General features: G+C 41.3%; 2 protein-coding genes across 3 annotated transcripts in view; one reads left to right on the plus strand and one right to left on the minus strand.

The window, feature by feature from the left end:
• Positions 1–21048, plus strand: part of LOC117461795 (carboxyl-terminal PDZ ligand of neuronal nitric oxide synthase protein-like) — a 57005-nt gene that overhangs the window by 20423 nt on the left and 15534 nt on the right. The window lies entirely within an intron of this gene.
• Positions 2920–12642, minus strand: LOC139435558 (carboxyl-terminal PDZ ligand of neuronal nitric oxide synthase protein-like). Its single transcript, XM_071206291.1, has 3 exons — positions 12490–12642; positions 10490–10658; positions 2920–5089 (listed from the first exon to the last, which is right to left on the minus strand). Exons 1-3 carry the CDS (start codon positions 12640–12642, stop codon positions 4575–4577), a joined length of 837 nt encoding a protein of 278 aa, XP_071062392.1. The 3' UTR covers positions 2920–4574.

The raw sequence follows: 21048 nt of genomic DNA on the forward strand, positions 1-21048 counted from the left end.
TTTGTACTTTTATTTGAGGAACATTTTGATTGCAGGATTGTTCCTACATTCTGGTACTTCTACTTTAACTCAAGTACAAGACCCGGTACTTCTACTTTTACTCAAGTACAAGATATACTTATACCACCTCCGTTATAGCCTATGAAAAAAACGAATAGAAAACGAAGGCTAAAGCTAACGTTAGCAGATAGTGATGCTAGTTTGCTAGTTAAGTTTGCTCAACGATAATATTGCGACAGAAACACTTTTCAGTGCACATCACGCTCTGCTGCTCCGACAGGGAGCTCTGCTCTGAACACCTGAGCGGCCCGTTCACAGACTTCTGGCGTCTTTTTTGTCAACAAGCCGAGGCGCAGAAGGCAGTTGCACTCCCTTGCAGCCATGCTTCTCGTTTTCTCACATGCTCTGGCAGCTAGCGCGTGGCCGCGTGCACGAGAGAGGGGAGGGACTTAGAACGTGCTTGAGAGGAGCGGGACTGCAGGCACGGCTGCAGAGCAGGGAGTGGAAGCAGAGCGCTGAATACACACGGCTCTTATTAAAACGGCGCTTTTTCACGGGAGTAATTTTCCCCGTCATTCTTAAGTACCGATACTAATGAAACGGAGGAATCGTACCGTTTTTAACGCAGGGTATCGCGGTACCTTTCAAGTATCGGTACACCGTGCAACACTACTGTGACATGAATAACAGTCAGTACACCAGAGGAACCAAGCTGAAGGTGAGAATACGGCAGACACGGCAACTCACCATAGTTGCAACACTGCAAGACCGGGAACCTCGGGAGGAGCCAATCAAACGCACCGGGCGTCAGCTGCGCTAAGACAGAGTAGTGTCAAGCCGGGTGTCGCTCGTGCCCATGAATAAATGACAGAAATGCAAGATGTTTTACCTGTCTGGTAGAGAGTGTGATGCGCGAGCTGCCACGCCAAACAATCCACGCGGCCACAAAGGAGAAGCGGAGGGGGAGTTAGCAGATTGTCTCCTCCACTTAAATAGCAGGTGCGCTGGCATGGTGCCAAGCAGCGTCACAGAGGGAGGAGACGTGACGTCCGGTTACATTAGCATGTTTACAATTAGCTCAAGGTATAACTGAGGCTGATGGGAATGTCATCAGTTTTCCAGGTACATTTTGATCTAATATGGTGCTTCAGGGATAGTCGGAGGACTAAGAATGACAATTAATCCTGAGAAGGTCATTTCCAATATAGGCTACTATGACATTTAACCCAATACAACAAAAGTCACCTCGAAAATAGATAAATAAGAAAAAACAACATTTATGACACTTAAAGAGTTTTGTTTAGCAAGATAAAACATCTTTACAATTGAACCTTTCCTTTAGGATTTTGTGATTCATGTGTTATGGCTAGAAGTAAAAATCAAACGTAAGACTACTGGTGCAACAACGTTTAGTAGTCTCCTAACAATTTTTTGGCAACATGTACAAACTCAAAAACGAACGAGTTGGGTATTCACTGACATATTTAATGTTGTACAACAAAACGTAGCATATAGTAGCCCTCCATTATAATTTGTCATCTGGGAGCTACTGTATAATGCCCATACAAATGTTGTACAAATTCATATTTATATTTTGATATTTACTTTATTAGTAAACCTTTAGAAAATGTAATGACATACCATCTATTAAAAGATGTTTCAGTCTGGACAGACGTGGTTGATGTTGTCATCCCATGAGCAAAGTTGCTCCAAGGGACCATCTTTACACTGCATGCACAGTAAACTATGTTTTTTGAATTAATTTCACCTGCTGAACACAAAGGGGTTGAGCAGAATGACACGACAGAGCATTTGTCATTATAATGAACCAAACTAAAGTAGAGGCCGCCCACTATCTGTGTCTGCAGCAGCTACAATACTGGAGCTGCTGGATGTCGTGGCTGAGTTAATGGCTGATATGCTTCATCATTTCCAGCTTATCCGCCCTCATCTCATTTTCTCAACCAGTTATAAATACTAATGAGAACAACATTTTGAAAAGGTCAGCCTACAAACCGGTGCTGCTTCTCATTATGTACCAGATATATTTCTGGTCTATCACAAAACAATTAGTAACTCACACCGAATTAACCAAATATGACTCCAGACAGCCTTTTAGAAAGGGCATATTGTCCAAAATGAGAAACATTGATTTATGTGCACTTTACTTTTTAGTACACTTTGTGTGAACGGACGTAACCTTGAAGGGAAATATGGTCACAGCAGACGGATTGTGAGTGCAAGAGAGCGGGGAAGAGGTGGCCAGCTTTGGGAAGAAAAGGGGAGCGAGGGTGAGAAAGAGATTTATCGATCTTGGAAAGAGCTCAAAGGCATGTCCCAATTCAGTGATTCAGAGATTTGGCTCACAGTCAGCAAGGTCGAGCTGGTGCTACTGCTGGTGAGAAGAATATGAAAGAGGACAGGAAGTCTTACATACCTCCAAACTTTTCTCTGAATTGGTACTTCAGGACTTACTTTGAACTGGTAATAAAACACTCTCAATTTTATTGATGCCAAGACCATCAGTGAGAACATTGGCTTTTTCTATATGGTTCTCCTAATTCTTGTCATTGGTGCCGATATAGAATGTCAAATATGGCCCTTTAGTTTAACAGTTTTTCCCAACGACTATGTACTGGTATGACCCTGATAGTTTATTTGGCTTACCCAACACATTCTAAAAACAACCTCTTCTTCAGATGATAACAGGACAAAGCTGACGCACAGTGAGAGCAACAGGACATCCGGGAGTCCATCTTATCAGGTGGATAACAGTAATTGTACTTGTACAATGACAAATTAAAGATCTTATCTTATAGCTCCCTGGAGCCAATCTATCCTTGCTAGGAACAGAACTTGCTTTGACTAGTTATCAAATGTTGATTATCCTTAGGAATAGGTAAATAGTTAGGAGTGAGCAACAACACTTCAGAATTGGCTGGGCAGGAGCTGTGTCACTTCGTTGCTGCAGCAAATGTCTTTGTCAATTCTCCGGCCGTCACTTCCAAGAAACCTTCAGTGTCTGTTATTCGTTGGAGCTCTTCAGTGTTCTCCTTGTGTTTCGAGTCCATCGGTTTTATCACAGGTTCCCAGACCAATTTTTGTGAAATTAGATGCAATCCTACAGGATTACCAGAAACTTCTTCCGCTAAGACTTGCAGCGAGGCCTCAGGCAGTGAATAGCCCGCAACAGACAGACCCAGATCTGACTTTTCTGTCACCTATGACCGACAATCGAACCTCAGACGAAAATATTGTGGGCTCCACGCCTAACAAGCTACCGTTTTTGTCCAAAGGGGCCGCCAAATTAAATTCTAAATGAATGTTCTTCATTCAATGGCGGCTATGTTTTTAAAGCACCAGAGACTATGTCTTAGCACCTGCACACAGTGAGATGTCTCCCACTAAGAAACAGTTTCACAGAATCAGAATCACAAATTGTTCTTCAATAATGTCATTGAACGGCTAAAATAGTATGAATAAAATCATGCAAAAATGTTATGCAATGCATCAAGCTTAATCAAACTATAAACAATGTATATTTACAGATGATGTGTCATGACAAGCACCGTTTTTAATTGTCTCAAAACATGTGTTAGCATATCCAGATAGACTTTTCCTCAAAAATCTTCATTGGGTGAACAGAAAAAATTACCACATTGGTGCCGAATGTGTCACAACTTCATAAACACAGACACAACCACAATGTAACAAGCCCAGCGAATCAAGGAACCAAACTGACCAGCACACAGTATGCAACACGTACTAATAGAAAGCAGAGATCTTCGGAAAGGCGGAGCATGAAACACCACAGAGATTATACTAATATACAGTCCAAGTTTTGAAAAGGGCCAAATTCTTATCTGAAAATACATGTTTTGGTCTTTTAAGACAGAGCAACAGAGCAAAACATACTTTCAGGCATGGAACATTTTCTCAGTTCACAGGAAGTAGCAAACCGGAACAGAAGAGTAGTAAGTGCTATGTCGATGATGTATTTTACTGATGTCAGAATACATGATTGCATCTGTTTCCCATTGGGGTGGTGGATAAGTGCAATGCTGCTTTGTGCAGCCATGTTCCCACACAGTTTGGTTTTGAGTCCGTAATTAGATACAGTATACGGAGAACGTAAATGTACTTTCCTTTCAAATCAATTTGAGAACTGTAGGCTTTGCTAATCATACATTTAGGCAAATAACATTACTAAAACGTACAATGTGGTAAACTATCTGCATTAGTTAATAGTTCAATATACAATATCAATTTTCAAAAATGTGACTTTCAACATAGTGAAGCAACTGAATTGAATGAAATAGCCTGTTAACTCATTCTCTAATACCACAGGAAGTTAGCATGCTAACATGTGGCATACAGTGTGTGCGGCCTGTCCAAAAACTGTTGCAAAAGTTCCCATTTCTCATTGTTCTTGAAGTTAACTTCCTGACCAGAAAAGTTCTGAAGGAGTTATTTTGCAAACACATTGGGAATTACGGAGGTTTCAAAATGGTTTTACTTTCTGGCGACTTGCATATTTACAGAGATAAATGTGGCACCGAGGCATAAGAGCGCCACTACACCGCCATCTCATCCCCTAAGCAGTCCGGTAGACTTTCTGCGTTCAGCACGTTTAAGAGTCGAGCAGCACCGTCAGCCCCCCCCACTGCATCCCCCTGCCCCAAACTGTCCCGGTCATCACTCTCATCTGTGTTCGACTCATACTCTGACCCGATACCTGACTCCCTGAACCGGAGCAGCTCCAGAGCTCCCAGGACCTGTTCCCCCAGCGGCGAGTAGTCGTCCGGGCCTCCGTCGCTGGGGGTCTCCCCCGAGTCCTGGACCTGCTCCTGGCTGTCCGGCTGGCGGGAGGAGAAGCGGAAGCACTCAAGGCGAACTCCACTGCCGGGGAACCCCAGAGGGCTGGTGTCGGTGCACAGGGTGCCAGGAGAGCAGGGCCCGGGGAGGGAGGAGAACCAGGGGCTGTCAATAATCTGGACCTGGGATTGAGCTGCAAAAGAGCCCATCGATAAAGAAGAGCTGGGTGGTTTGGTGCGGAAAGTGATCTCCAGAAGACTGTCCTGGGAGCCCACTGAGGAAGGGGGAAAAATATAAATTAAGATGTGTAAGATGAAACTACAAAAATATATATATTTTGGCTGATAACTTTCAGAAGTTTATCTCATTACGTACGGGATATTATTGTATCTCATACGTCAAAAATAAACAAAAAAACACTAGACATACATCCAACATTTTCCGCAAATTATCCTTTTTAAACTTTGCCTCTCAGGGCTTCCATACGGAACAAAGCAGAGCGAGATTTAGTAGTTATCGCGTTAACAGAGATACAAGACATGAGAAGTGAGGTTTGAGCCAAGATGAGGAGATTACACGGACAGGGATAAAGTCTGTGCTGACAGGATTTAATAATTCATGACTATAAGGTAGCATATTGCCACTGGCTAAGTGCAGTAAAGAGGGAGCCTTAAGCTGAGGCCTGGTTCCACCTGCTCTGCTCTGTTGCTGCTGTCGCTGAGGCCTGGTTCCACCTGCTCTGCTCTGCTGTGCTGCTGTAGCTGAGGCCTGGTTCCGCCTGGTTCCACCTGCTCTGCTCTGCTGTTGCTGTAGCTGAGGCCTGGTTCCACCTGCTCTGATCTGCTGTGCTGCTGTAGCTGAGGCCTGGTTCCACCTGCTCTGCTCTGTGTGCTGCTGTAGCTGAGGCCTGGTTCCACCTTCTCTGCTGTGCTGCTGTAGCTGAGGCCTGGTTCCACCTGCTCTGCTCTGTTGTGCTGCTGTGGCTGAGGCCTGGTTCCACCTTCTCTGCTCTGTTGTGCTGCTGTAGCTGAGTCCTGGTTCCACCTGCTCTGCTCTGCTGTGCTGCTGTAGCTAAGGCCTGGTTCCACCTGCTCTGCTCTGTGTGCTGCTGTGGCTGAGGCCTGGTTCCACCTGCTCTGCTCTGCTGTGCTGCTGTAGCTGAGGCCTGGTTCCACCTGCTCTGCTCTGTTGCTGCTGTGCTGAGGCCTGGTTCCACCTGCTCTGCTCTGCTGTGCTGCTGTAGCTGAGGCCTGGTTCCACCTGCTCTGCTCTGTTGCTGTGCTGTGTGCTGAGGCCTGGTTCCACCTTCTCTGCTGCTGTGCTGCTGTAGCTGAGGCCTGGTTCCGCCTGCTCTGCTCTGCTGTGCTGCTGTAGCTGAGGCCTGGTTCCACCTGCTCTGCTCTGTTGTGCTGCTGTGGCTGAGGCCTGGTTCCACCTGCTCTGCTGTGCTGCTGTAGCTGAGGCCTGGTTCCACCTGCTCTGCTCTGTTGTGCTGCTGTGGCTGAGGCCTGGTTCCACCTGCTCTGCTCTGCTGTGCTGCTGTAGCTGAGGCCTGGTTCCACCTGCTCTGCTCTGCTGTGCGCTGTAGCTAGGCCTGGTTCCACCTGCTCTGCTCTGCTGTGCTGCTGAGCCTGGTTCCACCTGCTCTGCTCGTTGTGCTGCTGTAGCTGAGGCCTGGTTCTACCTGCTCTGCTGTGCTGCTGTAGCTGAGGCCTGGTTCCACCTGCTCTGCTCTGTTGTGCTGCTGTGGCTGAGGCCTGGTTCCACCTGCTCTGCTCTGCTGTGCTGCTGTAGCTGAGGCCTGGTTCCACCTGCTCTGCTCTGCTGTGCTGCTGTAGCTAAGGCCTGGTTCCACCTGCTCTGCTCTGCTGTGCTGCTGAGGCCTGGTTCCACCTGCTCTGCTCTGCTGTGCTGCTGTAGCTGAGGCCTGGTTCCACCTGCTCTGCTCTGCTGTTGTAGCTGAGGCCTGGTTCCACCTTGCTCTGGGAACAGTGTGGATACTGTTGTGCTGGACTGGGAGAATGGCGGGTGTCGTGTTTCTGCTGTGCCTTTTCTTGGCTGTGCTGGACAAGGAGAAGATCGCTAGTCGTCCTGAAACATCTACTGGATTCGGGTATGTTCTGCCGCCCAGTAGACATCCCCTGTACAGTTTCAGAGGTTTGCACAAACAATTGCTGGTTGCACTGTCGCCGACATTCATTTCGGAAAATGTTTGTCTTTCTCACATGCCTGCCACGATGGTCCTTCAGAATTGTTTTTTAAACTCTAATCTCACTTTCGCGAAGTTTGCTGGTGACTCTAGAACAGCTGACAATGTATGTGTGTTGATTAAGAGGAAAAGGTGCTTGGTATTTTTATTGTTGTTACTATCAGGAAATGTACAGCCAATCCAGGTCCACCTAGCAGTATTAGTCAAATAGCTACTCCTGCTGATCTTATATCTAGATCTGGGGTAGGTTTAATTAATTTAAATGTGCGTAGTCTGTTACCTAAATTAGATTTTGTCCGTATTTGGGCGAGTTCGACTGATGCTGATGTCATTGTCGATCAGAAACGTGGCTGATAAATCCATTTTGGCCTCTGACATTTACATAAATGGTTACAGTGTATATCGTACTGACCGGGCTAAAAAGGTGGTGGCGTTGCCATTTATGTGAAAAATAAGTTTTGTGTAACCAATATGGTTTCCAAATCTGTTAGGAAACAGCTAGAATTTTTAGCCGTGAATATTGAGGTAACAAGGGTCAACAGGTCATGGTGGTGGGCTGCTACAGGGCCCCTTCGGCTGTCAAGGACTCTTTATCGTCATTGGCAAAACTGTTATCACACTTTCCTACAAGGAAATAGTGCTGCTTGGTGATTTTAATGGGACTGGTTAACTTCTGTGTCAGAGGATTTTAAAAACCTGTGTACCTCTTTGAATTTTACCCAGATTATAGACAGTCCTACTCGCCCAAATATTAAGTCCCCAAATAAATCCTCCTTAATTGATCTAATTTTAACAAATGTTCCACATAAATACTCATCTGTGGGAGTATTTGCTAATGATGTGAGTGACCACTGTGTTGTGGCCACAATTAGGGACACTAAGGTCCAAAAGGTTAAACCACGTATCATCACAAAGAGAGACAAAAAACACTTTGTGGAGCAGGGTTTTTTACATGATCTGTTTGATTTTGATTGGGGTAAAATCAATTTGTGTGCTGATGTAGAAACTGCATGGTCTTATTTTCATCTTGGTTTTGAAAATTATAGATAGACATGCACCTCTGCGTACATTTAGAGTGAAGGGACGAACAATCCCTGGTTTTCTGCTAAGCTGTCCAGTCTCCTTCATGAGAGAAATAATGCTTGGGCTAAGGCTAGGAAATCAGGCTCAGAGGTAGAATGGCTACGTTCAGGCAGCTAAGAAATAGCTTCACATCTCAAATAAAAAGTGCTAAATCAAAGTACTATTGTCGGTTACCACAGAAAACCTGAATAATCCTAGGACATTTTGGAAAGCCATAAAATCGATTTCCACTGGTGATATCCCAAATGAGCTACCTCCGTGCCTTACCACAGCATCTGGCACTATATCAGACAGGGCTACTATGCTAAATTGCTTTAATAAGCATTTTGTGTCTTGTGGCTCTATGTTTGATTCTGTCACTGACTGTACTTCTGCTTCTGTGAACGCTCCAATCCTTGACTCTGAACAATGTGGTCTGGAAAACCCTTTCAGTTTACTCCTTTAACTATTGGTATTGTTCATGAAGCATTATCCAAGTTAGATCCTAGGAAACCGGCTGGCCCGGACAACGTAGAACCTTTCTTTTAAAGATAGCTGCAGATTTTATTGCTCCACCTCTTACTTCTCTTTTTAACCTCTCCCTCAGCACAAATGCAATTCCAAAAGTATGGAAGTCTGCTTATGTCTTGCCTTTACTGAAAGGAGGGGAGGCAACTATTTTAAATAACTATAGGCCAATCTCTAAATTGTCAGTTCTGGCTAAGGTGCTCGAACGCTTAGTGAGTGAACAAGTAAAGGAGTTTTTATGTACAAATGACATCCTGTCTAAACATCAGTCAGGATTCAGAAAGAAACACAGCACCATCACTGCGGCAATGAAAGTGGTAAATGACATTACTAGTATTTTAGATAATAAGCAGAGTTGTGCAGCTCTGTTTATTGACCTTTCCAAAGCGTTTGATACCATTGATCATCGCATCTTAAAGCAGAGGCTACTCAGTATTGGCATATCCAGCCTTGCAGTGGGGTGGTTTGTGAACTACCTCTCTGAAAGGTCCCAATGTGTTCATTTTGATGGACTGTCTTCTGAGTGGTTAAACATTTCTAATGGTGTACCACAAGGTTCTGTTTTAGGACCACTTTTATTCTCCATATATATCAACAGTTTAGGTGATAATGTGGATGAAGCTACTTTACATTTTTATGCGGATGATACTGTGATGTATTGTGCAGGTCCCACCATTAAGGAGGCTGTTGTTAAATTACAAGCTGTTTTTAACACTATTCAGACTCAGCTCTCTGAATTAAAGCTTCTTTTAAATGTGGATAAAACCAAGGTAATGCTCTTTTCAAAAGCTAAAAAGACACCAGAGCCTGTTTTAGATATTGTAACTACGCAAGGAACAAAACTTGAAGTTGTTGCCTGTTACAAATACCTTGGTATCTGGCTTGATGATTGTCTCACTTTTAAACTTCATGTCAATAACCTGCTAAAAAAACTGAGGGTTAGGCTAGGTTTCTTTTTCAGAAACAAGTCCTGTTTCTCGTTTGAGGCCAGGAAAAGGCTAGTCACTGTGACCTTTTTACCTGTGCTGGACTATGGGGATCTGGTCTATATGAATGCACCTGTCAATTGCCTGGTCAAGTTAGATGCTGCGTATCACAGTGCACTAAGATTTGTGACAAACTGTAAAGCATTAACCCATCACTGTACCCTGTATGCAAGGGCTGTTTGCTTTCACTAACTGTACGGAGGCTCAGTCACTGGTACATTTTTATATACAAAGCCATGCTAGGGAAACTTCCATCTTATATCTGCTCCCTGATCTCACGGAGAATTGTAAGTGGCTACTGCCTGAGATCGAATGCTGTGGTTTTATTAAATGTGCCAACTGCTAGGACTGTCTTAGGGAAGACAGCTTTTAGATGCGCAGCTCCTCTGTCTTGGAATAGTCTGCAAATTAAATGGAAACTGAACAATCTGGTGCCACTAAATGTTTTTAAAGCTCGGTTGGATGCTAGTCAATCGGAAGCTATTGGTACCTGCTTATGTGGATAATGATATAAATGATGCTGTATGATGTCCTTTTGTTGTTCTGTTTATGTTTTTATGTTTCATGTGGAACTACTTGAGCAGGTCTCCCTTGAAAAAGAGATCAATGATCTCAATGGGATTTATCTGTATAAATAAAGGTTTGAAATTAAATGAAATGAGAGCAGAGAGCAGTATCGAACCCGCTGAGAGCGCTGCCATTGGATAATTAATTGCGTTCCAGAAGTGGATGAAAAAGGAGCCATGACGACAGGAAGGAAGCAGGGATTGAAAGTGGGAATAGGGAGGATTTTATGACAGAAATGATTGAGAGGGGAACAGTAATAGAGGAATATTTGATGCATCCAAACCGATCCAAACTAAATATTAGAGTAAAAATGTCCACTCACTAGATGTTAAGTGGCCCGCAGCTTTGAGCTCCAGCTCCTGTATCTGTTTGACCAGCAGGGAGATGTGTTGCAGCAGGTCGGTGTTCTGCAGCAGCAGCCTCTGCACCCTGGCCTGCGTTTCAGTCCGTGCACACACCTCCACCGACAGCTGGTCCTGCAGTAGATGGACCTGGATGGGCCAAAGCTCATATCGTTAAGAACATACATACCATCCTGTCAAGAGGAAACCTGCTTATTAAATTCCACAGTGGCTCAGAAGTTTGGATTTGACAGTAATAAATCCTTCAAGGAAAGTCTCTCGTTTCTCCAGAGGGCATACTAGAAGAGACAGGCTGGAAGCGGCACATCAGCATTATGAATGAACTTCTGTCAGGAGATCGGCCGATGTCAAAAAGCACACTCTGAAAAATGGTTTTCTTTCAGATGTTCAAAGACCTTTAAACCACTGCTCGGGCATTTTTGATCTAAAGTTTTCAAAAGTCTATGTAGTGGTTTAGAGGAATGAAGGGTGAGAATGTAATCACCCAAAATGTCTCGCCACATCCTATTTAGCACGGCACTGATTGAAAATGGAAGAAGCAATCACGTCACAACATTTATCATTTCTCCGATGAAGGGATTTTGATCTGCATCTTTACGTCATTTGACATTTGAATTGTCCTTGGACTTAAAAACAAACATGCTCATAACATTATTTTAAATAGATTTCGTCTATGATCAATTTGTTTTAGCCAGACAACAAAGCTCCCAGTGAGGCGATGTCACTGTGATGGTCCTTGGTTGATCCACCACTTGGTGAACTGAACAATGTCATAACTAACTGGATGGATTGCCATGACATACTGTATGGTACAGAGATTTACCTTCCTCTTCATTACTGGTGAACATGTTTTATGTCTTAGGATGACTTGACATTTAATCAATGTTGACATTATTTAATGTCAACATTGCAAAAATGAATTTACGTAAAACTTTAAAGAGGCCCTATTATCCTCTCTATCACAAACGAGCCGGCCAGCTAACCAATCAGAGCAGACTGGGCTCTGGTTTCAGACAGAGGTGAAAAGAGTGCTGCAGCACAGGCTGTATGAGAACAATAAAGAGCTTTTGAACATTAAAGCATGGAGACATGTCACAGTAGAGGAATAAAATACAAATATGAAGCTGAAAATGAGCAATCTAGTTGGCCCAATATGAAAATGTGTATTTAAAAAACGTACATTTTTTAACAATATTTAAACCTATAAAGACTTTTGCCTTTAAACTCAACGAAAATACATATTTCCTCATTCATCTGCCTGTATGTATGTGAATAAGTCTTACGATGACTAAATTGTTCCCCATGGAAACCACATAAACTGAGCTGATTTAATTGGTTTCTGAAACCCTGAATGTACACCTTTACGCCAGTAGAGAACAGACGGATCAATGAAGAGAAGTCTGTTACCAATCAGCTTCAAAGTGTCATTATCCGGTGCAGACGCAATGCGCCAGGCGACAGCTGCTCGCTGTCTGAAAAACCTTGAATCTTGTTGATCTATATTGGGGTCCAATATGTTCTATGCTATAAATCAGGCTAATGATTCATAAACTCCTCCTATGTAAAAACCTCCAGAATATAGATTAGGAATGAAACCTGGTGTTTGGGTGTATGTAAAGCTCAGACTTTTTAAATGATTTAAAAAAAAAAACCCCACTTAAATAATAAATAAATCAAAGGACACTAGTGAATAAGTGAATAAGCATAAATACATTGTAACTGATAGCAACCATTAAACATCTTCAATGATTATTGATATTTAGATATTTAGGTAATCATTTAATTACACATTCTGAAAGTTTTGTTTTCAAAATTTGAAAAAACATGTTTTCCATGTATTATCTGGCCTGAATTTAGATAGAAGGCTAGATTAAATAAGAATTCAACAAACTGTAAGCACTTGAAAGGTAGTTACATGCCATAGCTGTGGTTCTACAGGGAACAGACTGGCCCTCAGTACCTGCTCTGAGGCAGCCAGCGCCTGCTGCTCTGCTGACGCAGCTGTTTCTGCAGCAGATGGACCTGGTGCTCCGCGGAGCGGGGGGCCTCCTCTGCAGACAGACCCGACACAGAGGCTCCGAGGAGGGGCGAGCTCAGCAGGAGAGAGGGTCATCTGACACCTGCAAAGATAGCCCAGTTAATGGGTCCTAACTTCTTCTAACGCTCTAAAAAAAGAAAGGAACAATAAACACATTTACAAAACCGTGATGGTGATATCAAAGTAAAAACATGATGGCTAATTAAACCTTCACGACAAGGGTTTGTTCTTAAATGACGGGGTGACGGAGCGCACTCTGGCAAAAAACCGGACCATTTGTAAACTCAGATAGACTTGCCATTGATGTGCAGCTATTGTGTAAAAGTACATTTTTAGCCATACTATTTAATAAGACATTTAGCTAGCTAACTAGTATACATTTTCTCCAACTCCTTCCGTTAGCTTTAGCCAATTTTTCGAACTAAAGTTTTTTTTACATGTTCGTTAATTGACATTGAACAACGCTCTCATTACGTGCAGAGCGTGAAATTGGAAGAGTAAAATAATCTTGCATATTAGCACTTTAAATGGTGTTACTCAAAAACATATCACAGCAGGAGTAAAATAGTTGTGGATAGTTTGTACTGTAGATGTGAAAAAAGTTAAGTGTTGGGTAATATAGCCAAGGATCCTAAATAATTTAGTAACAGTGGAAAGTAAAACATCATGAAAGATTGTGTGTAACACTTCAAAGACGTGGTTTAAAGTTTCTCAGCCAATCTAAGATCCCTGGGGAGGAGAAAGAGACTGCAAAGAGACCGCCAGCAGCATAAATAAGTTTCATTATGCATGATCTTCACCCTTTCAGAAGATAAAGGCTTAAACCTGCTTTCATTCATTCAATGCTACGTTAGCAAGTGATATGATTTATTCTGACATTTTCCCCAATAACTTCCAAAATCTGGGTGTCTTTGTGTCTGGATGAATGCTGGTGAGGGGGACTGGCAAACATGTTTAAAAGTGTTATGATCAATGCTATATCTATTATGTCAAGCTGCTTAAATAAATAATAAATAAAGAAGGAATTGTTTTTCACACCAAATGAGATGAATGAAGACACAGTGGTTTGTTTAGCGAAGCTGCTGTTGATTGATGATCTTGTATTTCTGCCTGCTCGTGTGATACATTTCCATTGAATTACAGGTGAAGTGCTTGTGATGTGAGAGGCTGACACACAGGGGTGGAAGTTACATTACTTGTTATTGTAATAATGTAGTGTTTTTGTAAAGGCTAAACTTCTCAGACTATTTTTAAATATCATAAATATTAATTAACTAGTAGTCTAACTATGTCCCTAGGCATCTCCATTACTTCCTGTCTGAGATATTGCAGGGACAGACGTAGGTCAACTTTGACCACCAACACATTACTAGTGCATCCTTAAATCCAAGTGGAGGTTTGTGCCAAATTGACAAAAGATTATCTACATGCGTTCCTAGATGAAACACAGCCTGAAAAAACATTATGCCTCACAGCCAGATATTTTAATTCATACCAAACAGATGCATGTTTAAGGCTAACAGGCTAAATGCTAAAAATGCGATTGTTGGATCTTCTTGGAAAATTTCTCAGAAGCTGTTGATGCCGTGAAGGTTTGCTCAGCTTGTTCTTTGATAACTCTACATACAGGTATAACTATTGTATTTGGTTAAAATACTTTCGAAACAACCAAGAAGTTTAAAACAGTATAAAAAAATCAATTATGACTTCTGTCTGGCAGACAACCACAACCAGACAATGCATGCCATTACAGGGGACCAAATGGAAGGGAATGTACCTTGAATCAAAATACAGAATTCTCTGGTTTTGACAATTGTTGGAAACATTTAGCAGAGGTTTTTCTAGAAAAATATAGTATAGAGAGCCTAAGTCCCTCCCTTTCCGGTGGTCCACCATGGGACCTTATTTCGGAAAAAATATGTATCGTAGTCAATGGAGAGAGAGAAATAATTGTTTGATCCCGTTTGAATTTGCCATGAATTACACATGATGTTTGTCATAATTTTTTTATTTCCAAGTCAGGAAAGTCACAGTTTGTCGTAAAACTGTTGAAATATAAGACTGAAAATACGCAACTAGAAAGACCACAAATCCAAGTGTAAGTGATGTCATAACTCGTTTAACAATCAGCAAAACCTTGTACAGCCGGTCCGCATGCTGGCTCTTACGGAACCGACTTACTTCCCTTTTGTGTAATAGCAGCTCAACATGCCCAGACGTGTAATGATTTTCAATGATTTCATTCTGAAAGAAAGAGGTGAAATGTGCCAAGGTGACGGCCTTGGTGTTGGTGATGTGTATTGTGCAAGACCAGAGATCCCACACGGAAAGAAAGTATAGGAACATATATGCCAATATATGGCAAATATATGCTGCTATTATGCCATATTCAGGTTCATACATGTTCATATATGTGGATTAATAGGAGATATATGTGTCTTATATAGCTCATATATTTCACATATATGCCAAGTCAGGTTAATATATTTGCATATATCTCCTACATAATGCCTCATATAAGCTCATATCTGTCTTTTGCATATATGTCATACAGAATGCCTACATATAGGTCTTTGCAAGGTAATGTGGTAATGTGCATATTATTCCAAAGTTCTATATAACTACATGAATTAATCATTGTACTTATTTCCATTCAATGCAGATTGAGGTTTGCGGATTGCCCAAGACAATTCAATGTATAAAGACAATATTGTTTGATTACGGTATGTTTTATTGTATGAAGCAACATTTTTAGTTTAGTTATTTCACCCAGGACCGGAACCGGATGTTTATATCCGCTCGACGTCAGCTGATCAGTTTAAGATTAGTAAATTATTAAATATTTGATAATTGTACATTATTGTTAAAAAGTTAACGTGTTAATAACGCGTTTTTTTAACGCCACTAATTATTTTAACGCGATTAACACATACATTTTTTTCCTCGGCCGCCCCGTAGTTTCAGAGCGCATCGAGTTTAAAATACCATCTACTGCTATGATGACAGCCCCGCTCCTGCTGCCCGCTTGCAGCAGACCACACTTCCACGCTCACCGGCAGGCACCGACTGGCCATCGGGAGGACCGGGAGGGGTGTGTATGTGTGGGCCGAGCGAGCGAGAGAGGACCTTACGTGCATTGTTGTTGTTAGCATCTGGTGCTAGCTAGCTGCGCTAACGGATATAAGGAGCTGTTTAAATGAAAACAGAGGAGCGACATTTTCGCCGACAACTGCGCCGAGCACTTGACTTTATGCAGGAAGCAGACAGTGGGACATTGTAGGAGAAGTCAGCACACTCAGGAGAGTGCAACATGATTGCAGCGTCCAGGCAGCTCCCGTCTCGAGCATATGCCTTGAGTTGCACATAGCTCCAACGATCCATCACAACACCACACACACACACACACAAACACACACACACACACACCACACACACACACACACACACACACACACACACACACACACACACACACACACACACACACACACACACACACACACACCACACACACACACCAACCCAGTCTCACGGCATTCGTGTTCACCAACACGATTTTTAATCTATTGATTCGTGTTCACCATCACGATTTGCCCCTTTTATTCGTGTTGCACAGGACGATTTTAAAAGCAATGTATTTCTACTGGTAACGTGTTTCGTGCCTGCAGGCTGCAGCACGTCTTTTCTCCGGTCGGGTCGTGGAAGACCGGAAGCTGTGTGGTTCATAAAAACATGTTCTTACTCAATATCAAGCCACAGTTATTGCTTTTATTTTAAATCGTATAATTTCGGACTTTTTGTTGCCGTCTGTGAGGAAAATAAATGGGGCTCAGAGCCTCAGGATACTGAAATCTGTATTTTTTAAATCTTTTTTTCCTTCTAATTGTTGTTCTTTTCAAAATAACACACTTTTATTACTCACCAATAACACTCAAATCCTTGCTTTTATTTATTGTTTAATTCCATAATCTTCGGGCTTTTTTGGCGTCCGTCAGGAACTGAATTTCAAATAAATATAACCGGAAACAGACGTGGGCATCGAGCGATTACCCAAGATCCTCAGCTATGGTTTTAAGCTCGTTGATTGGATGTGTTAGCCGCAATGTATGCTGGGATTTGGGTTATATTATATGAAATCCGGAAAACATTTTAAAAGTATAAAATAATACCTAATTCCGAGTGCCCTTGCTTTTCTCTTTGAAAGTCATCACATAACGGCATTGTAATACACGGTTCGGCTGCATTACATATTACAGATCTGCCGTAGAACTTTATTTATTTATAGCGCCCTGATGAGAAGACCTTTGGAAAAACTGGAAGAAATGGCGCCGAAACTGAATACTTTAGTGGATCATAAATATATCAACAATTAAACAACATCTTCAATTTCTCTTCACACAATACGTCTCCTTGCAGTATCAACACTAATTCGGCTGACTTTTACATTTGATCTAATTCATAGATAGGTTATATTTACACCATAACGGTGCACAGCTGAGAGAAAAGGACTGTAGTTTTCAAAGATATTACTGATTTCTTTTGAATGTAAGAATGTAAATACGAGTCTGAAATAGTATAGCAATATGCTGTAAATGATGTGAAAGCATGCATAAAACTATACATCTTCAGATGTTGTACATACACACTAATAATACAAAGTTATTATGGCTGTGTGCACCTCGTGTGTACCTCCTAGTGGTTAAAGCACGTTATTGAATTATTGTTTTATGTGTTATATTTGATTACAAAAATTAAGAGTACATACTTTCATAGGGGGAAAGTAAATATAGAAATATAGAATATAAAAAATCAAGAAGATACTATAAGTTATCTCTACAATAAAACAGTTTTAGTGCAGGATGTACACAGATATTAATAGGAGGAGGTTGCAAAACAGAAAAACGGATTAACCTTTATTTAAACATTACATATTAAATATAAGCCTGACAAAGTAATTAACGTCTAATATATGCTTTCCTGCAATGTTAACTATGTTGAAGCACTTATTTTAAATGATATTATACACATTAATTATACTCTTATGTATGTAGATAGAATAAGAAATGTGCAGAATATGACAGTTTAATGGTGGAGGTACACACATATTGATAGATGTTTGTAATGCACTGCTGAGGAACCTGGTGACCCCAGTGTTTCATTCATTGCATAACTACACCGTAGTTGTGTATGATATGTCAATAAACCTTTGAAAATCTTGAAAGGATGTGCAAAATAGCCATAATATACGGTCTTTAATTAACTATAGTAGAGAATAACGAGTAATGAATACTTTTTACTTGTTTCCATTCATGTCAATTGCAGATACATGTTAGTAGGGATGCACGATATTGGTTTTTTGAAACCGATACCGATACCGATAACTTCCTGCTTCTCAAGACCGATACCGATAACCGATAATAAAAATAAAATTACGCCACTAATTATTTTAACGCGATTAACGCATGTGTATTTTTTTCCACGGCCGCCCCGTAGCTTCAGAGCGCATCGAGTTTATAATACCATCTACAAGCTGATGCTGACAGCCCTGCTCCTGCTGTCCGCTTGTGGCAGACCACACTTCCACGCTCACCGGCAGGCACGACTGGCCATCGGGAGGACGGGAGGGTGTGTGTTTGTGTGGCGCGAGTGAGCAAGAGAGAGACCGTACGTGCATTGTTGTTGTTATCATCGGGTGCTAGCTAGCTGCGCTAACGGATATAAGGAGCTGTTTAAATGAAAACAGAGGAGCGCTCTATCCACACAACTGCGCCGAGCACTTGACTTGATGCAGGAAGCAGACAGCGGGACATTGTAGGAGAAGTCAGCACACTCAGCAACATGATTGCAGCGTCCAGGCTGCTCCGGTTCGAGCATATGCCTTGAGTTGCACATAGCTCCAACGCGCGCGCGCAGACACACACGCAGACCACACACACCATTTGTATTGTATGAGAGAGGTTCCAGTTTGAATTGAGGCGAATATTGTAATGTTCAGAGGTTGTTGTGTTTAATATCATGAGAATATTTGTCATTGTTCAAATGATAATAAACATTAGCATAAAGCATATTGTCCACTCATATGTTGATAAGAGTATTAAAAACTTGAAAAATATTCCTCTAAGGTACATTTAGAACAGATCAAAAATGTGCGATTAATCGCGATTAACTATGGATCATGCGATTAATCGTGCTTAAATATTTTAACCGACTGACAGCCCTATAAAAACATTATCTGAACCACAAGTTTTCACTAAATGTTACCTTAATGTTTTCGTTTTTTATATTATTAGAGAATAATAGAGACATTCGCTGCAGAATGTGACGTCATAGAAAAGCGCCACTCACAACGAGCGAGCATTCATGACGCATCCCTGTTTATTCCAACCGCTCGCGGGTACAGGAAAAACACAACAGACAGAACAAACATACAAATTACATTAATGTCACCATGTGCACGTTTGCCTGGTGGAGTGGACAGAAGGTAGTGACAAGGGACTTAGGAGCATTCTGCCGAATGACTGTGTTCGAGATTTTCATGAAGAGAATTACTTGAATGGCGACAAAAAAACTCCTGAGGATTTTTGGTGGAATGGCGCCATGGACGCAAGGGAGCTAATAGACCAACCCAGTCTCAAAAAAAACGTGTAAAACTACGTTGGTCACAACGTAGGACGTAGATTTATACGAAACGCCTCTGAAATTGTAAGATCCCTACGTTTTTTTTTCACCATTCATTCCAATGGCTGGCGTCTATGTCACCTGATCTTCACATTTCTCCTGCAGGAAAAAAAAAAGATGGCCGAACTTCGTTTTATTCTCGGTTGTAAAATGCCTATTTAAAGTTACTTTGGCCATTAAAATGCGTTTTGATGTCATTTGATGCGAGAAATATGAGTTGTTATTTCAGATTATGTGTACAGTGGATGTACATGATCTTTCGTTTGCTAGATTACGAAGATTACTTCAGGAAATGGTGTCTAACAACGTTTTCATTGTTACCAAGGTGGTTGCTAGGGACGCTGCTATCGATATTATTTATGTTATGTTGTGTAACTGTTTAATGGTGTTATCTTTATTGCTACCTCCTTCCCCGTCAAAGTACAGTATAGTGTTGGTCCACAGCGCAAACGTATTAGTTTAACAAAATCCGCATCTAAAAATGGTGCAGAAACGTTATTTTCCCCCTGTGCAATTCCAGTCTCACATCTCAGCACATCGTCATTAACAAATACCGGAAACAGACCGAAAACACTTTATTCCGAGTGTACTTGCTTTTTCTTTGAAAGTTCACAAACGGCATTGTATACACGGTTCGGCTGCATTTATAGAGCCCTGATGAGAAGAATTTCTAGACAAACATGAGGAACTGCCGCCTACACTGGAAACGTGACATGGATCATAAATATATCAACAATTAAACAACATCTTACATTTATTTTCACACAATGCGTCTCCTTGCAGTATCAACACTAATTCGGCGGACTTTTATATTTGATCCAATTGGTAGATAGGCTGTATTTACACCATAAAGGTGCACAGCTGATATAAAGGGACACCTAGTGGTTAAAGCATGTTATTGAATTTCATTATTTTTATATTAGTAGATAGATTCCCTATAAAGTATATTCATTACTCGTTATTCTCTACTAATAGTTAATTGAAGACTGTATATAATGACTATTTTGCACATCCCTTTCAAGATTTTCTAAGGTTATTGACATATCATATAGGCCTACACAAACTATGGTGTAGTTATGCAATATGAAAAACTTGGGTCGCAGGTTCCTCAACAGTGCATTACAAGACATCTATCAATATGTGTGTATACCTCCACCATTAAACTGTCGTATTCTGCACATTTCTTATACTATCTACTACATCTTATAAGAGTATAATACATATGTATAATATCAGTTAAAATAAGTGCTTCAACATAGTTAACATTGCTGGAGGTATGCACAAATATTGATAGATGTCTTGTAATGCACTGTTGAGGAACCTGCGACCCAAGTTTTTCATTCATTGCATAACTACACCATAGTTGTGTAGGCCTATATGATATGTCAATAAACCTTAGAAAATCTTGAAAGGGATGTGCAAAATAGTCATTATATACAGTCTTCAATTAACTATTAGTAGAGAATAACGAGTAATGAATATACTTTATAGGGAATCTATTAATATCTAATAATAAAAATAATGAAATTCAATAACATGCTTTAACCACTAGGTGTCCCTTTATATCAGCTGTGCACTTTTATGGTGTAAATACAGCCTATCTACCAATTGGATCAAATATAAAAGTCCGCCGAATTAGTGTTGATACTGCAAGGAGACGCATTGTGTGAAAATAAATGTAAGATGTTGTTTAATTGTTGATATATTTATGATCCATGTCACGTTTCCAGTGTAGGCGGCAGTTCCTCATGTTTGTCTAGAAGTCTTCTCATCAGGGCTCTATAAATGCAGCCGAACCGTGTA

This window comes from Pseudochaenichthys georgianus, chromosome 17 (assembly GCF_902827115.2).
Source record: "Pseudochaenichthys georgianus chromosome 17, fPseGeo1.2, whole genome shotgun sequence".
Classification (NCBI taxonomy): Eukaryota; Metazoa; Chordata; class Actinopteri; order Perciformes; family Channichthyidae; genus Pseudochaenichthys; species Pseudochaenichthys georgianus.

Excerpts from the sequence above, each read along its gene's own strand:
- LOC139435558 (XM_071206291.1), bottom strand. The coding sequence starts at position 12,642 with ATGACCCTCTCTCCTGCTGAGCTCGCCCCTCCTCGGAGCCTCTGTGTC. Across the intron at positions 10,659-12,489 it reads CGCTGGCTGCCTCAGAGCAG|GTCCATCTACTGCAGGACCA; the intron begins GTACTGAGGGCC and ends TGGCCCATCCAG. Across the intron at positions 5,090-10,489 it reads TGCGGGCCACTTAACATCTA|TGGGCTCCCAGGACAGTCTT; the intron begins GTGAGTGGACAT and ends CCCCTTCCTCAG.